The 15,778-nt window shown below is 38.3% G+C and overlaps 1 protein-coding gene across 6 annotated transcripts in view; it reads right to left on the reverse strand.

Moving 5' to 3' along the window:
* Nucleotides 1-15,778, reverse strand: part of LOC138327313 (phospholipid-transporting ATPase VA-like) — a 41,955-nt gene that overhangs the window by 17,843 nt on the left and 8,334 nt on the right. The window contains exons 4-11 of one of the 6 annotated variants that reach the window (XM_069273305.1): nucleotides 9,324-9,344; nucleotides 8,205-8,308; nucleotides 7,740-7,871; nucleotides 7,309-7,439; nucleotides 3,179-3,428; nucleotides 2,611-2,672; nucleotides 2,260-2,283; nucleotides 1,808-1,837 (exon numbers count right to left, since the gene is read on the reverse strand). In XM_069273305.1, the coding sequence (XP_069129406.1) occupies nucleotides 1,808-1,837; nucleotides 2,260-2,283; nucleotides 2,611-2,672; nucleotides 3,179-3,428; nucleotides 7,309-7,439; nucleotides 7,740-7,871; nucleotides 8,205-8,308; nucleotides 9,324-9,344 (754 nt within the window). The remainder of the gene's footprint in view (nucleotides 1-1,807; nucleotides 1,838-2,259; nucleotides 2,284-2,610; nucleotides 2,673-3,178; nucleotides 3,429-7,308; nucleotides 7,440-7,739; nucleotides 7,872-8,204; nucleotides 8,309-9,323; nucleotides 9,345-15,778) is intronic. The other 5 variants (XM_069273306.1, XM_069273307.1, XM_069273308.1 and 2 more) reach the window with 5 other exon arrangements.

Below are 15,778 nucleotides of genomic sequence, written 5' to 3' on the forward strand. Positions count from 1 at the left end.
GATTGATGCTGTATCAGGTATTTACAGGTGTATGTAACTGATTGATGCTGTATCAGGTATTTACAGGTGTATGTAACTGATTGATGCTGTATCAGGTATTTACAGGTGTATGTAACTGATTGATGCTGTATCAGGTATTTACAGGTGTATGTTACTGATTGATGCTGTATCAGGTATTTACAGGTGTATGTAACTGACTGATGCTGTATCAGGTATTTACAGGTGTATGTAACTGATTGATGCTGTATCAGGTATTTACAGGTGTATGTAACTGATTGATGCTGTATCAGGTATTTACAGGTGTATGTAACTGATTGATGCTGTATCAGGTATTTACAGGTGTATGTAACTGATTGATGCTGTATCAGGTATTTACAGGTGTATGTAACTGATTGATGCTGTATCAGGTATTTACAGGTGTATGTAACTGATTGATGCTGCAGTGTATCAGTGTATATTTACAGGTGTATGTAACTGATGATGCTGTATCAGGTATTTACAGGTGTATGTAACTGATTGATGCTGTATCAGGTATTTACAGGTGTATGTTATGATACTGATTGATGCTGTATCAGGTATTTACAGGTGTATGTATACTGATTGATGCTGTATCAGGTATTTACAGGTGTATGTAACTGATTGATGCTGTATCAGGTATTTCAGGTATTTACAGGATACGGTGTATGTAACTGATTGATGCTGTATCAGGTATTTACAGGTGTATGTAACTGATTGATGCTGTATCAGGTATTACAGGTGTATGTTACTGATTGATGCAGTATCAGGTATTTACAGGTGTATGTAACTGACTGATGCAGTATCAGGTATGTACAGGTGTATGTAACTGATTGATGCAGTATCAGGTATTTACAGGTGTATGTTACTGACTGATGCAGTATCAGGTATTTACAGGTGTATGTAACTGATTGATGCTGTATCAGGTATTTACAGGTGTATGTAACTGATTGATGCTGTATCAGGTATTTACAGGTGTATGTAACTAATTGATGCTGTATCAGGTATTTACAGGTGTATGTTACTGACTGATGCAGTATCAGGTATGTACAGGTGTATGTAACTGATTGATGCAGTATCAGGTATATACAGGTAGCTGACCTTTACTGATCCATATCTAATTTGTATCAATCAGTGTACAGGTGATTTATTATCTTACTTGTTGCTACCCACGAAGATAGTTTTCACTACCTAAACTACCAAAGTGTTGTATGTGTAGATGGTCTACTGTAGAAATGTTAACAGATGACACTTCTTAGTAAACACAGACAATGAGGAATTAATTGATTAATAATGAAGTTTGTTTGGGAACAATAAAGAAAAACAACGATAAAAGGTAAAACAATAAACAATGGGTTCTCTAGTCTACTGTATAGCGGGTAATTTCACGTGTGGTTTTATTTACATTACATTCACTGAAACCTGCCTTCTACAGCGTTCAAAACACCAGCAATAATTAGAATCTCATTGATGTAATCGAAGAACAAAGAATTTTAGACATTTGTGAGAGATTCCAGCAAATATGCCGTGTATTTGACTCCGTGAATTTAAAGCACTTCATGTACATTGTAAAACATTTATATCAATTGTCAGTCATAAAATAGGGGTGCATTGGGATCGATATGTACTAATGTACAGGTAAAAGTTTGTTACATAATTATGTTCTATTGAACAACTGCAGGTAAAACAGTGAGAATTTTCCTGGTGATTCTACAAGTTTTAATGATAATTATACAGCTTTTGTTATACAAACAAGCATCACTCTTTAAACTATGAATTAAGGTAAACTTACAAGGTGATAACCTTCTCCGTGGAAAGGTGCCTGTGTGACGAATGGTCAATAGATTCTATTATTATAAACACTTGATCCATATCAACTTTTAGTAACGTGGTGCATGATAATGTTATTGTTAGACAACAGTGGTTAGGAGTTGATGAGGAGGTTATCGGTGTAAATAGAGATGATGTTTTCTGATTAAAGTAACACACACAAACATAATATACTATATTCATTGTAGAAATGTATACTAATCTAAATATATTTTTCTTGTTTTAAAGAGACACCTGCTTAATTTGTTAAAATATAATGAATCTAGAGAAAGTGTTTGTGAGCAGTAAATGGGACAGATTTCATAAAAGTTTCAAGTCTAGAGCTTTGGATTAATTCCCGATGTTTTAGGGGAATGAGAAATGATTGATGTTTGGGTTTGAGATCATAGTAACCTCTGAGAAAATGTTACCTACCGACGATGCAAGTGATGGAGGAACCTACACAAAAAACAACCATTAAATAACCTCTTAAAACATGAATATTCTACTCTCTTTCCTTTTTTTATTTGATGTCAATAGTTGTTAAATGGTTTTGACTTCCTGTTAGAAGCCCACTGATTTATCACTGACAATGAGAACATTATAATGAGGCACATTTATTCTACTGTAACACACCAACAACAGACAACAGCAAGATTCTACCTTCCCATAATAATCAAACATTCATCAATTAGAAATAAATCACTTATATCCATGGACTCTCAACAATTTAAAGTGCACATGTACAACATAGGCAGCCACAGGTAAAATAGTATCGAGACTTACCGTGCTGGACCGACTGGCTAGGGAAAACCTGCTGCCCGTCTCACTCATATCATCTTCAGGTTCTGTAGAAAATAGACACAATATAAATAATACAGTCTCCAATACAATCACATATAAAAAAATTAATGAAGCTATATATATATCAAACCCTATTGCATTCATTATCAATCAATATAACTGCGAGACCATGGGCTATATATTTCCATTCTGTGTAGTGTACTGTCAAAATCAATTTGATGACATCGTACCTAATACTTAAATCATCAGTCAGAAAGAATTTTTCTTTTTAGGATTAACATTTATCCTGACTTTTCATAATTTTATTTTTTTCCTATGTATAACTAAAGCTAACATATTTTTTTTTTATTTAAACATATTTCATTTGCACCTTATATATAAATGGGATTAGACACAAGTTGTAAACTTATAATCCGTCTTCTCATTACATATTTTAAAACAGATCGTAGATGAATAAGATTCTTTTCATTGAAAGTTTTCATTACAATGCAATACTAATGAATACATTATTGGACGGAGACCTAGATATGTATGGTTTATGACAACTTACCAGGAGCATGAGGGTAGTCCTTGCCATTGATTGTACAACTTTTAAACTCCATCTGATTTTCTGTCAGTGTGCCTGTTTTGTCGGAGAATATGTACTCGACTTGCCCAAGGTCTTCAGTGATGTTAAGGGCACGACACTCCACTCTCTTGTCCATAGGAGCATAGTACATACGTAGGTCATTGTTGATGAAGTAGACCTGGCCGAGCTTCACCAACTCAACGGCCACGTACAGGGCGAGAGGAATCACAGTCTACAAGGCAAATATTTCTGTCATTAAATGTGTAAAATTACATATGGTCAGGTGTGTAACTAAAATGTGACAGAGCATGCTTTCTATTGGAGACATTATGTATTATCCAAGTACATCTACTGTCTAACATCTTTTAGATACATGTAACCCTGGTGAACACTAGCCGCAATAATTCAGCAGGATCAGTTGAGCGTAAGACTAGACAGCCAGAAGTTCTAAGTTTGATCCCCAGCAGAGGCAGTGATTATGTTTTTGTGAAATCCTGCACTCTGTTACATATTTATCCAATTTGTTAAGAGCAATATTTCAGTATCTTTAGAATTCACTGAATATGAAAATCTTTAGAATTCACTGAATATGAAAATCAATATGAGAAACATCATTGTTATCAGTTGATTAACATTTCCAGTCAGAATCATAACAAAGAAATTATTCCTCCATGTATCTAAATCTGTATGCACCCAAGTATTCTGAAGGTATATTTTTGTGTTCTAGACAAAGTCAACTTACTCAGGCAAGAGGTCCATGGGACAAAATGGTCAACTAAGTTATAAAAAATCAAATAGAAAATGTTATTGTTTTGCCATGCCTATCATCTACGTTAAGTCAATATGTACACAAAGATAAACTTTGACCAAATTGGCTTGTTGTATGACCTTCTATCCACTTGACATAGCTATATATTAACACATCCCATAACAATCACTGTACACATTTCTGATTCTATAAATCATCACCTGGAGGCTCAATCTATCATTATCAGAACTCCTGGTTGATGTATAGAACAGAACTTGCTTTAGACTTTAGCTTAAACAAACCTGGTGCATCTAAACAAAAGCTGGTACCACCTCTCCCAGGAGGCTACAGAACCTAAATATATCAGATTTCTGAGTTTCTTGGTAATTGAGTGAAGGCAACTAGTTAAGGCAATTAATGTATTTGAACAAATAAGCAAATTTGATTCAAGCAAGCAAAAAGGCCTATTATGGTCTCTAGACTAAATGGTAATTGTGAAGACATTGTTTTAAATAAAACCATCTTGGTATGGTATGTAAAATATGGAACCAATGTGTGTATTATGGTTTATCTCCCATTGGACATTACTGTTTATCTCCTATTGGACATTACTATTTCTCTCCTATTGGACATTACTGTTTATTTCCTATTGGACATTACTGTTTTTCTCCTATTCGACATTACTGTTTATCTCCTATTGGACATTACTGTTTCTCTCCTATTGGACATTACTGTTTATCTCCTATTGGACATTACTGTTTCTCTCCTATTTGACATTACTGTTTATCTCCTATTGGACATTACAGTTTATCTCCTATTGGACATTACAGTTTATCTCCTATTGGACATTACTGTTTATCTCCTATTGGAGACATTACTGTTTTTCTCCTATTGGACATTACTGTTTATCTCCTATTGGACATTACTGTTTATCTCCTATTGGACATTACTGTTTTCTCCTATTGACATTACGTTTTTCTCCTATTGGACATTACTGTTTATCTCCTATTGGACATTACTGTTTATCTCCTATTGGACATTACTGTTTATCTCCTATTGGACATTACTGTTTCTCTCCTATTGGACATTACTGTTTATCTCCTATTGGACATCACTGTTTATCTCCTATTGGACATTACTGTTTATCTCCTATTGGACATTACTGTTTATCTCCTATTGGACATTACTGTTTCTCTCCTATTGGACATTTCTGTTTATCTCCTATTGGACATTTCTGTTTATCTCCTATTGGACATTACTGTTTTTCTCCTATTGGACATTACTGTTTATCTCCTATTGGACATTACTGTTTTCTCTCCTATTTGACATTACTGTTTATCTCCTATTGGACATTACTGTTTATCTCCTATTGGACATTACAGTTTATCTCCTATTGGACATTACAGTTTATCTCCTATTTGACATTACTGTTTATCTCCTATTGGACATTTCTGTTTATCTCCTATTGGACATTACTGTTTTTCTCCTATTGGACATTACAGTTTATCTCCTATTGGACATTACTGTTTATCTCCTATTGGACATTACTGTTTATCTCCTATTGGACATTACTGTTTATCTCCTATTGGACATTACTGTTTATCTCCTATTGGACATTACTGTTTATCTCCTATTGGACATTACTGTTTATCTCCTATTGGACATTACTGTTTATCTCCTATTGGACATTACTGTTTATCTCCTATTGGACATTACAGTTTATCTCCTATTGGACATTACTGTTTATCTCCTATTGGACATTACTGTTTATCTCCTATTGGACATTACTGTTTATCTCCTATTGGACATTACTGTTTATCTCCTATTGGACATTACTGTTTATCTCCTATTGGACATTACTGTTTATCTCCTATTGGACATTACTGTTTATCTCCTATTGGACATTACTGTTTATCTCCTATTGGACATTACTGTTTATCTCCTATTGGACATTTCTGTTTATCTCCTATTGGACATTTCTGTTTATCTCCTATTGGACATTACTGTTTATCTCCTATTGGACATTACTGTTTATCTCCTATTGGACATTACTGTTTATCTCCTATTGGACATTACTGTTTATCTCCTATTGGACATTTCTGTTTATCTCCTATTGGACATTTCTGTTTATCTCCTATTGGACATTTCTGTTTATCTCCTATTGGACATTACTGTTTATCTCCTATTGGACATTACTGTTTATCTCCTATTGGACATTACTGTTTATCTCCTATTGGACATTTCTGTTTATCTCCTATTGGACATTTCTGTTTATCTCCTATTGGACATTACTGTTTATCTCCTATTGGACATTTCTGTTTATCTCCTATTGGACATTACTGTTTATCTCCTATTGGACATTACTGTTTATCTCCTATTGGACATTACTGTTTATCTCCTATTGGACATTACTGTTTATCTCCTATTGGACATTACTGTTTATCTCCTATTGGACATTCTGTTTATCTCCTATTGGACATTACTGTTTATCTCCTATTGGACATTACTGTTTATCTCCTATTGGACATTACTGTTTCTCTCCTATTTGACATTACTGTTTTCTCCTATTGGACATTACTGTTTATCTCCTATTGGACATTACAGTTTATCTCCTATTGGACATTACAGTTTATCTCCTATTGGACATTACTGTTTATCTCCTATTGGACATTACTGTTTATCTCCTATTGGACATTACTGTTTATCTCCTATTGGACATTACTGTTTATCTCCTATTGGACATTACTGTTTATCTCCTATTGGACATTACTGTTTATCTCCTATTGGACATTACTGTTTATCTCCTATTGGACATTACTGTTTATCTCCTATTGGACATTACTGTTTATCTCCTATTGGACATTACTGTTTATCTCCTATTGGACATTACTGTTTATCTCCTATTGGACATTACTGTTTATCTCCTATTGGACATTACTGTTTATCTCCTTTTGGACATTTCATGTTAGGGACATTAGATCACTGTATATACATTATCACAATAGTTTTCTATTTATTATTTCTAGCCTACACAATAATGACAGAAGTGTCACTTGTTTAGAAGTTATCAGCAGTCCAATGATATAGCTCCTTCTCTCATCATGTTACCTGTAAGATTATTGCCCCTCCCTATCTTTATATCTGTCTTTACCTGGTCTAGCTAAGTCAACAGACAGGTAACAGCTATGCCAGGATGTGACACTGGTTTGTACCTGTTCTCTTATCAGTTGACCTCGGGGAATGTCCGGGGGAAATCGCTTGACAGTCTACCTACTTTTCATTCCTACTGTCACCCCTAAGCTTCCAAGTCTACCCTAGCCAGCTGTCTACAAATACAAATACTACAGTTGTTCTGTCTACTCACCTGGTAAATGATGATGTAGGTGAAAAACACGACAAACGCCTGAAAGTATGGGTTATACCATTCGTCACTCTCATAGGGAATGAAGGGTACAAGATGTCTGTCACTGTAGCCACCGAGCCATATTCCACTGGCTGTAAAATTATAGATATCAACATATTAACATATTTAGGAATCAGATATCTTCCTTACTGATCATTGTTGGGTTAAATCAACAGTGCAATAAGGATTTTAACCTGGTAAATAAATTGTTTTGTTTTTAAAATACAGAAATTGATTGGTTAGGTCTTGTGTAGTTTAACCTCCTATTAACAGCCAGGCTTATTAAGGACAGAACTTGAAAAGCTATACTATAAGGTCATGCCATATAAACAACACATACTATTGAAATTCTGATATATATATATAATGTATACGTGTCCTAGAGTACTTACCAATAGCACAGAAGAAGCAGAGGAAGAGGAGCAGGATAACACACCATACCACGTCCCGATTGATGTGACGCTCCAGCTTACTGCGTTTGTACCGAGGGTTTCTGTTGTTTAACATGGCCTTGGTGTCGTGACCTTAAGTACAGAATCACCAAATACGGATATATCAAGCATTAATTTTTTTGGTTTTCTTTAGGAACCTTAAGACAAAAACTTAAGTATTAGTAACATTATGTAATTCTTATACATACTTCTGTACTGACCTCACATAAATTTTAATCACATGAATACTATTTAATATTGCAACTTAATAACCTCTATTTATGATATGTGCTTAAAACAACATACAACCAACATGTACATCTTGATACATTTTTTCACTCTTAACACAATCTCCATTATAGCAATTGAAAGAGATACTAAATTGACAGATCTGGTCATATTAATCTGTAAACTGAGAAGTCTCACCTGCATATACCACAATGCCTTCCACATAATCTGTGTTACGAACTGTACAGCCACGCAGTAACAAGTTGTCCTTGTTCAGGGAAATCTTCTCCCCTTGGTTAATACTGTAATGAAACAAAAACATTACAATAAACATCATAGATCATTCGCATAAATATCAGCAAGAATGATCATAGCAGTTTGCCATTCATTTTACCAATATACATTACAGGAATATCTACACAAATTTACACATTACAAAAGTTATTTCATTCCATTTACAGTGATCAGCAAAGGAAGTAATTTCAAGAGGACAAATTCAACACGAGGAAACTTTAGTTAAAACAAAGTTAGATTTTGTGGGTTGCTATGTAGTCTACTTTAATTGGGGCTGTGATCCTCATAGGGCTCTCTATCATCTTTATAACTGTTTGTGTATTTATTTCAATAGCAGAATATTTGTTTACTGTGCTTTAAGCATTCATCTTGAGCTAAAATTAAAAAAGGATGGTTATTATCTCAGAAAAGGAAACTTGAAAACTTTCTTAACCAAATATTCAGTCAATTAGATAAGTTACAGTACTAGTATGTAAATATCAAAGCTTGATTCTAATTGAATATAGTATGAACAAGCTAGCTGTACTAGACCAGCTTTATCAAGTCTTAAAGCTTATCCATTAGGCTAACATTCTGGACTTGATTGCTTTTTTTAAATGAAATACTTTAATATGAAGAAATTAGGGCCACCAATCAGTTATAGGTATATATTCTGATAGTAATTATATGAACATACCAAAATTATCATTTCAATAATCAATATATATTTTAGATTATATTATCTCTGTAAATCGGTCAATTGAGCTGGGATGATTCCAGTATTAACACCTACACACAATACCTGTGTATATAAATGGCTGGATGATCACACAGCTAAGGTCAAACCATTCTGAGGTCATTATACCACCAACAATAAACCAAAGTTAATGTCACACATACAATGGTATTAGCTGATTTGGTTAATGAGTCATAATATCTATAGATGTCAAACACATGCATTTTGTCCCAGTTTATGTTAGCTGTAAAAATCAATCACTTTTAAATTTATCATACAAGAAATCATTAGAGTCACACCTGCCATACCTGTGTTTAGGAGATGTGTATCTGCTCAGGAAATCATCACAAATATCAGTAAATACCTGTACACTTTTAGTCCCGACAGAATATCAATGTCCTTAGTATCTACTGTAAAATGGTCGAATAAAAGGTTAAACCATGACCACAATGACTTTACCTTTTTTACCAACATTGTAATCACTAAGCTAGCCTAAATGACTGTGCCTATTGCTATATTCGAATAAGTCCGAGTTATCATGCTAACTGACTGTTCTTCCAGCATTATGACTTAATACTCATTGTAATGTACAAATTACTTCGAGCACATTAGCACATCAGTTTTCCAGTAACCCTATATACACCAAGCTAGGACAGGACAATAAAACCATTGTTATAATACCCTCATACAGACCAGCTGGTCGTGTATAGCTTGTGGTATTCCATTGGGAGCCAGGCCAGGACATTAAAACCATTGTTATAATACCCTCATACAGACCAGCTGGTCGTGTATAGCTTGTGGTATTCCATTGGGAGCCAGGCCAGGACAATAAAACCATTGTTATAATACCCTCATACAGACCAGCTGGTCGTGTATAGCTTGTGGTATTCCATTGGGAGCCAGGCCAGGACAATAAAACCATTGTTATAATACCCTCATACAGACCACTGGTCGTGTATAGTTGTGGTATTCCATTGGGAGCCAGGCAGACAATAAAACCATTGTTATAATACCCTCATACAGACCAGCTGGTCGTGTATAGCTTGTGGTATTCCATTGGGAGCCAGGCCAGGACAATAAAACCATTGTTATAATACCCTCATACAGACCAGCTGGTCGTGTATAGCTTGTGGTATTCCATTGGGAGCCAGGCCAGGACAATAAAACCATTGTTATAATACCCTCATACAGACCAGCTGGTCGTGTATAGCTTGTGGTATTCCATTGGGAGCCAGGCTTGGACAATAAAACCATTGTTATAATACCCTCATACAGACCAGCTGGTCGTGTATAGCTTGTGGTATTCCATTGGGAGCCAGGCCAGGACAATAAAACCATTGTTATAATACCCTCATACAGACCAGCTGGTCGTGTATAGCTTGTGGTATTCCATTGGGAGCCAGGCCAGGACAATAAAACCATTGTTATAATACCCTCATACAGACCAGCTGGTCGTGTATAGCTTGTGGTATTCCATTGGGAGCCAGGCCAGGACAATAAAACCATTGTTATAATACCCTCATACAGACCAGCTGGTCGTGTATAGCTTGTGGTATTCCATTGGGAGCCAGGCCAGGACAATAAAACCATTGTTATAATACCCTCATACAGACCAGCTGGTCGTGTATAGCTTGTGGTATTCCATTGGGAGCCAGGCCAGGACAATAAAACCATTGTTATAATACCCTCATACAGACCAGCTGGTCGTGTATAGCTTGTGGTATTCCATTGGGAGCCAGGCCAGGACAATAAAACCATTGTTATAATACCCTCATACAGACCAGCTGGTCGTGTATAGCTTGTGGTATTCCATTGGGAGCCAGGCCAGGACAATAAAACCATTGTTATAATACCCTCATACAGACCAGCTGGTCGTGTATAGCTTGTGGTATTCCATTGGGAGCCAGGCCAGGACAATAAAACCATTGTTATAATACCCTCATACAGACCAGCTGGTCGTGTATAGCTTGTGGTATTCCATTGGGAGCCAGGCCAGGACAATAAAACCATTGTTATAATACCCTCATACAGACCAGCTGGTCGTGTATAGCTTGTGGTATTCCATTGGGAGCCAGGCCAGGACAATAAAACCATTGTTATAATACCCTCATACAGACCAGCTGGTCGTGTATAGCTTGTGGTATTCCATTGGGAGCCAGGCCAGGACAATAAAACCATTGTTATAATACCCTCATACAGACCAGCTGGTCCTGTATAGCTTGTGGTATTCCATTGGGAGCCAGGCCAGGACAATAAAACCATTGTTATAATACCCTCATACAGACCAGCTGGTCTGTATAGCTTGTGGTATTCCATTGGGAGCCAGGCCAGGACAATAAAACCATTGTTATAATACCCTCATACAGACCAGCTGGTCCTGTATAGCTTGTGGTATTCCATTGGGAGCCAGGCCAGGACAATAAAACCATTGTTATAATACCCTCATACAGACCAGCTGGTCGTGTATAGCTTGTGGTATTCCATTGGGAGCCAGGCCAGGACAATAAAACCATTGTTATAATACCCTCATACAGACCAGCTGGTCCTGTATAGCTTGTGGTATTCCATTGGGAGCCAGGCCAGGACAATAAAACCATTGTTATAATACCCTCATACAGACCAGCTGGTCGTGTATAGCTTGTGGTATTCCATTGGGAGCCAGGCCAGGACAATAAAACCATTGTTATAATACCCTCATACAGACCAGCTGGTCGTGTATAGCTTGTGGTATTCCATTGGGAGCCAGGCCAGGACAATAAAACCATTGTTTTAATACCCTCATACAGACCAGCTGGTCCTGTATAGCTTGTGGTATTCCATTGGGAGCCAGGCCAGGACAATAAAACCATTGTTATAATACCCTCATACAGACCAGCTGGTCCTGTATAGCTTGTGGTATTCCATTGGGAGCCAGGCCAGGACAATAAAACCATTGTTATAATACCCTCATACAGACCAGCTGGTCGTGTATAGCTTGTGGTATTCCATTGGGAGCCAGGCCAGGACAATAAAACCATTGTTATAATACCCTCATACAGACCAGCTGGTCGTGTATAGCTTGTGGTATTCCATTGGGAGCCAGGCCAGGACAATAAAACCAACCATTGTTATAATACCCTCATACAGACCAGCTGGTCGTGTATAGCTTGTGGTATTCCATTGGGAGCCAGGCCAGGACAATAAAACCATTGTTATAATACCCTCATACAGACCAGCTGGTCGTGTATAGCTTGTGGTATTCCATTGGGAGCCAGGCCAGGACAATAAAACCATTGTTATAATACCCTCATACAGACCAGCTGGTCGTGTATAGCTTGTGGTATTCCATTGGGAGCCAGGCCAGGACAATAAAACCATTGTTATAATACCCTCATACAGACCAGCTGGTCGTGTATAGCTTGTGGTATTCCATTGGGAGCCAGGCCAGGACAATAAAACCATTGTTATAATACCCTCATACAGACCAGCTGGTCGTGTATAGCTTGTGGTATTCCATTGGGAGCCAGGCCAGGACAATAAAACCATTGTTATAATACCCTCATACAGACCAGCTGGTCGTGTATAGCTTGTGGTATTCCATTGGGAGCCAGGCAGGACAATAAAACCATTGTTATAATACCCTCATACAGACCAGCTGGTCGTGTATAGCTTGTGGTATTCCATTGGGAGCCAGGCCAGGACAATAAAACCATTGTTATAATACCCTCATACAGACCAGCTGGTCGTGTATAGCTTGTGGTATTCCATTGGGAGCCAGGCCAGGACAATAAAACCATTGTTATAATACCCTCATACAGACCAGCTGGTCGTGTATAGCTTGTGGTATTCCATTGGGAGCCAGGCCAGGACAATAAAACCATTGTTATAATACCCTCATACAGACCAGCTGGTCGTGTATAGCTTGTGGTATTCCATTGGGAGCCAGGCCAGGACAATAAAACCATTGTTATAATACCCTCATACAGACCAGCTGGTCGTGTATAGCTTGTGGTATTCCATTGGGAGCCAGGCCAGGACAATAAAACCATTGTTATAATACCCTCATACAGACCAGCTGGTCGTGTATAGCTTGTGGTATTCCATTGGGAGCCAGGCCAGGACAATAAAACCATTGTTATAATACCCTCATACCCACTGTCATACAGACCAGCTGGTCGTGTATAGCTTGTGGTATTCCATTGGGAGCCAGGCAGGACAATAAAACCATTGTTATAATACCCTCATACAGACCAGCTGGTCGTGTATAGCTTGTGGTATTCCATTGGGAGCCAGGCCAGGACAATAAAACCATTGTTATAATACCCTCATACAGACCAGCTGGTCGTGTATAGCTTGTGGTATTCCATTGGGAGCCAGGCCAGGACAATAAAACCATTGTTATAATACCCTCATACAGACCAGCTGGTCGTGTATAGCTTGTGGTATTCCATTGGGAGCCAGGCCAGGACAATAAAACCATTGTTATAATACCCTCATACAGACCAGCTGGTCGTGTATAGCTTGTGGTATTCCATTGGGAGCCAGGCCAGGACAATAAAACCATTGTTATAATACCCTCATACAGACCAGCTGGTCGTGTATAGCTTGTGGTATTCCATTGGGAGCCAGGCCAGGACAATAAAACCATTGTTATAATACCCTCATACAGACCAGCTGGTCGTGTATAGCTTGTGGTATTCCATTGGGAGCCAGGCCAGGACAATAAAACCATTGTTATAATACCCTCATACAGACCAGCTGGTCGTGTATAGCTTGTGGTATTCCATTGGGAGCCAGGCCAGGACAATAAAACCATTGTTATAATACCCTCATACAGACCAGCTGGTCGTGTATAGCTTGTGGTATTCCATTGGGAGCCAGGCCAGGACAATAAAACCATTGTTATAATACCCTCATACAGACCAGCTGGTCGTGTATAGCTTGTGGTATTCCATTGGGAGCCAGGCCAGGACAATAAAACCATTGTTATAATACCCTCATACAGACCAGCTGGTCGTGTATAGCTTGTGGTATTCCATTGGGAGCCAGGCCAGGACAATAAAACCATTGTTATAATACCCTCATACAGACCAGCTGGTCGTGTATAGCTTGTGGTATTCCATTGGGAGCCAGGCCAGGACAATAAAACCATTGTTATAATACCCTCATACAGACCAGCTGGTCGTGTATAGCTTGTGGTATTCCATTGGGAGCCAGGCCAGGACAATAAAACCATTGTTATAATACCCTCATACAGACCAGCTGGTCGTGTATAGCTTGTGGTATTCCATTGGGAGCCAGGCCAGGACAATAAAACCATTGTTATAATACCCTCATACAGACCAGCTGGTCTGTATAGCTTGTGGTATTCCATTGGGAGCCAGGCCAGGACAATAAAACCATTGTTATAATACCCTCATTACAGACCCGTGTATAGCTTGTGGTATTCCATTGGGAGCCAGGCCAGGACAATAAAACCATTGTTATAATACCCTCATACAGACCAGCTGGTCGTGTATAGCTTGTGGTATTCCATTGGGAGCCAGGCCAGGACAATAAAACCATTGTTATAATACCCTCATACAGACCAGCTGGTCGTGTATAGCTTGTGGTATTCCATTGGGAGCCAGGCTAGGACAATAAAACCATTGTTATAATACCCTCATACAGACCAGCTGGTCGTGTATAAGCTTGTGGTATTCCATTGGGAGCCAGGCTAGGGACAATAAAACCATTGTTATAATACCCTCATACAGACCAGCTGGTCGTGTATAGCTTGTGGTATTCCATTGGGAGCCAGGCCAGGACAATAAAACCATTGTTATAATACCCTCATACAGACCAGCTGGTCGTGTATAGCTTGTGGTATTCCATTGGGAGCCAGGCCAGGACAATAAAACCATTGTTATAATACCCTCATACAGACCAGCTGGTCGTGTATAGCTTGTGGTATTCCATTGGGAGCCAGGCCAGGACAATAAAACCATTGTTATAATACCCTCATACAGACCAGCTGGTCGTGTATAGCTTGTGGTATTCCATTGGGAGCCAGGCTTGGACAATAAAACCATTGTTATAATACCCTCACACAGACCAGCTGGTCGTGTATAGCTTGTGGTATTCCATTGGGAGCCAGGCCAGGACAATAAAACCATTGTTATAATACCCTCATACAGACCAGCTGGTCGTGTATAGCTTGTGGTATTCCATTGGGAGCCAGGCTAGGACAATAAAACCATTGTTATAATACCCTCATACAGACCAGCTGGTCGTGTATAGCTTGTGGTATTCCATTGGGAGCCAGGCCAGGACAATAAAACCATTGTTATAATACCCTCATACAGACCAGCTGGTCGTGTATAGCTTGTGGTATTCCATTGGGAGCCAGGCCAGGACAATAAAACCATTGTTATAATACCCTCATACAGACCAGCTGGTCGTGTATAGCTTGTGGTATTCCATTGGGAGCCAGGCCAGGACAATAAAACCATTGTTATAATACCCTCATACAGACCAGCTGGTCGTGTATAGCTTGTGGTATTCCATTGGGAGCCAGGCTAGGACAATAAAACCATTGTTATAATACCCTCATACAGACCTGCTGGTCGTGTATAGCTTGTGGTATTCCATTGGGAGCCAGGCCAGGACAATAAAACCATTGTTATAATACCCTCATACAGACCAGCTGGTCGTGTATAGCTTGTGGTATTCCATTGGGAGCCAGGACAGGACAATAAAACCATTGTTATAATACCCTCATACAGACCAGCTGGTCGTGTATAGC

This window comes from Argopecten irradians, chromosome 7 (assembly GCF_041381155.1).
Source record: "Argopecten irradians isolate NY chromosome 7, Ai_NY, whole genome shotgun sequence".
NCBI classification, from domain to species: Eukaryota; Metazoa; Mollusca; class Bivalvia; order Pectinida; family Pectinidae; genus Argopecten; species Argopecten irradians.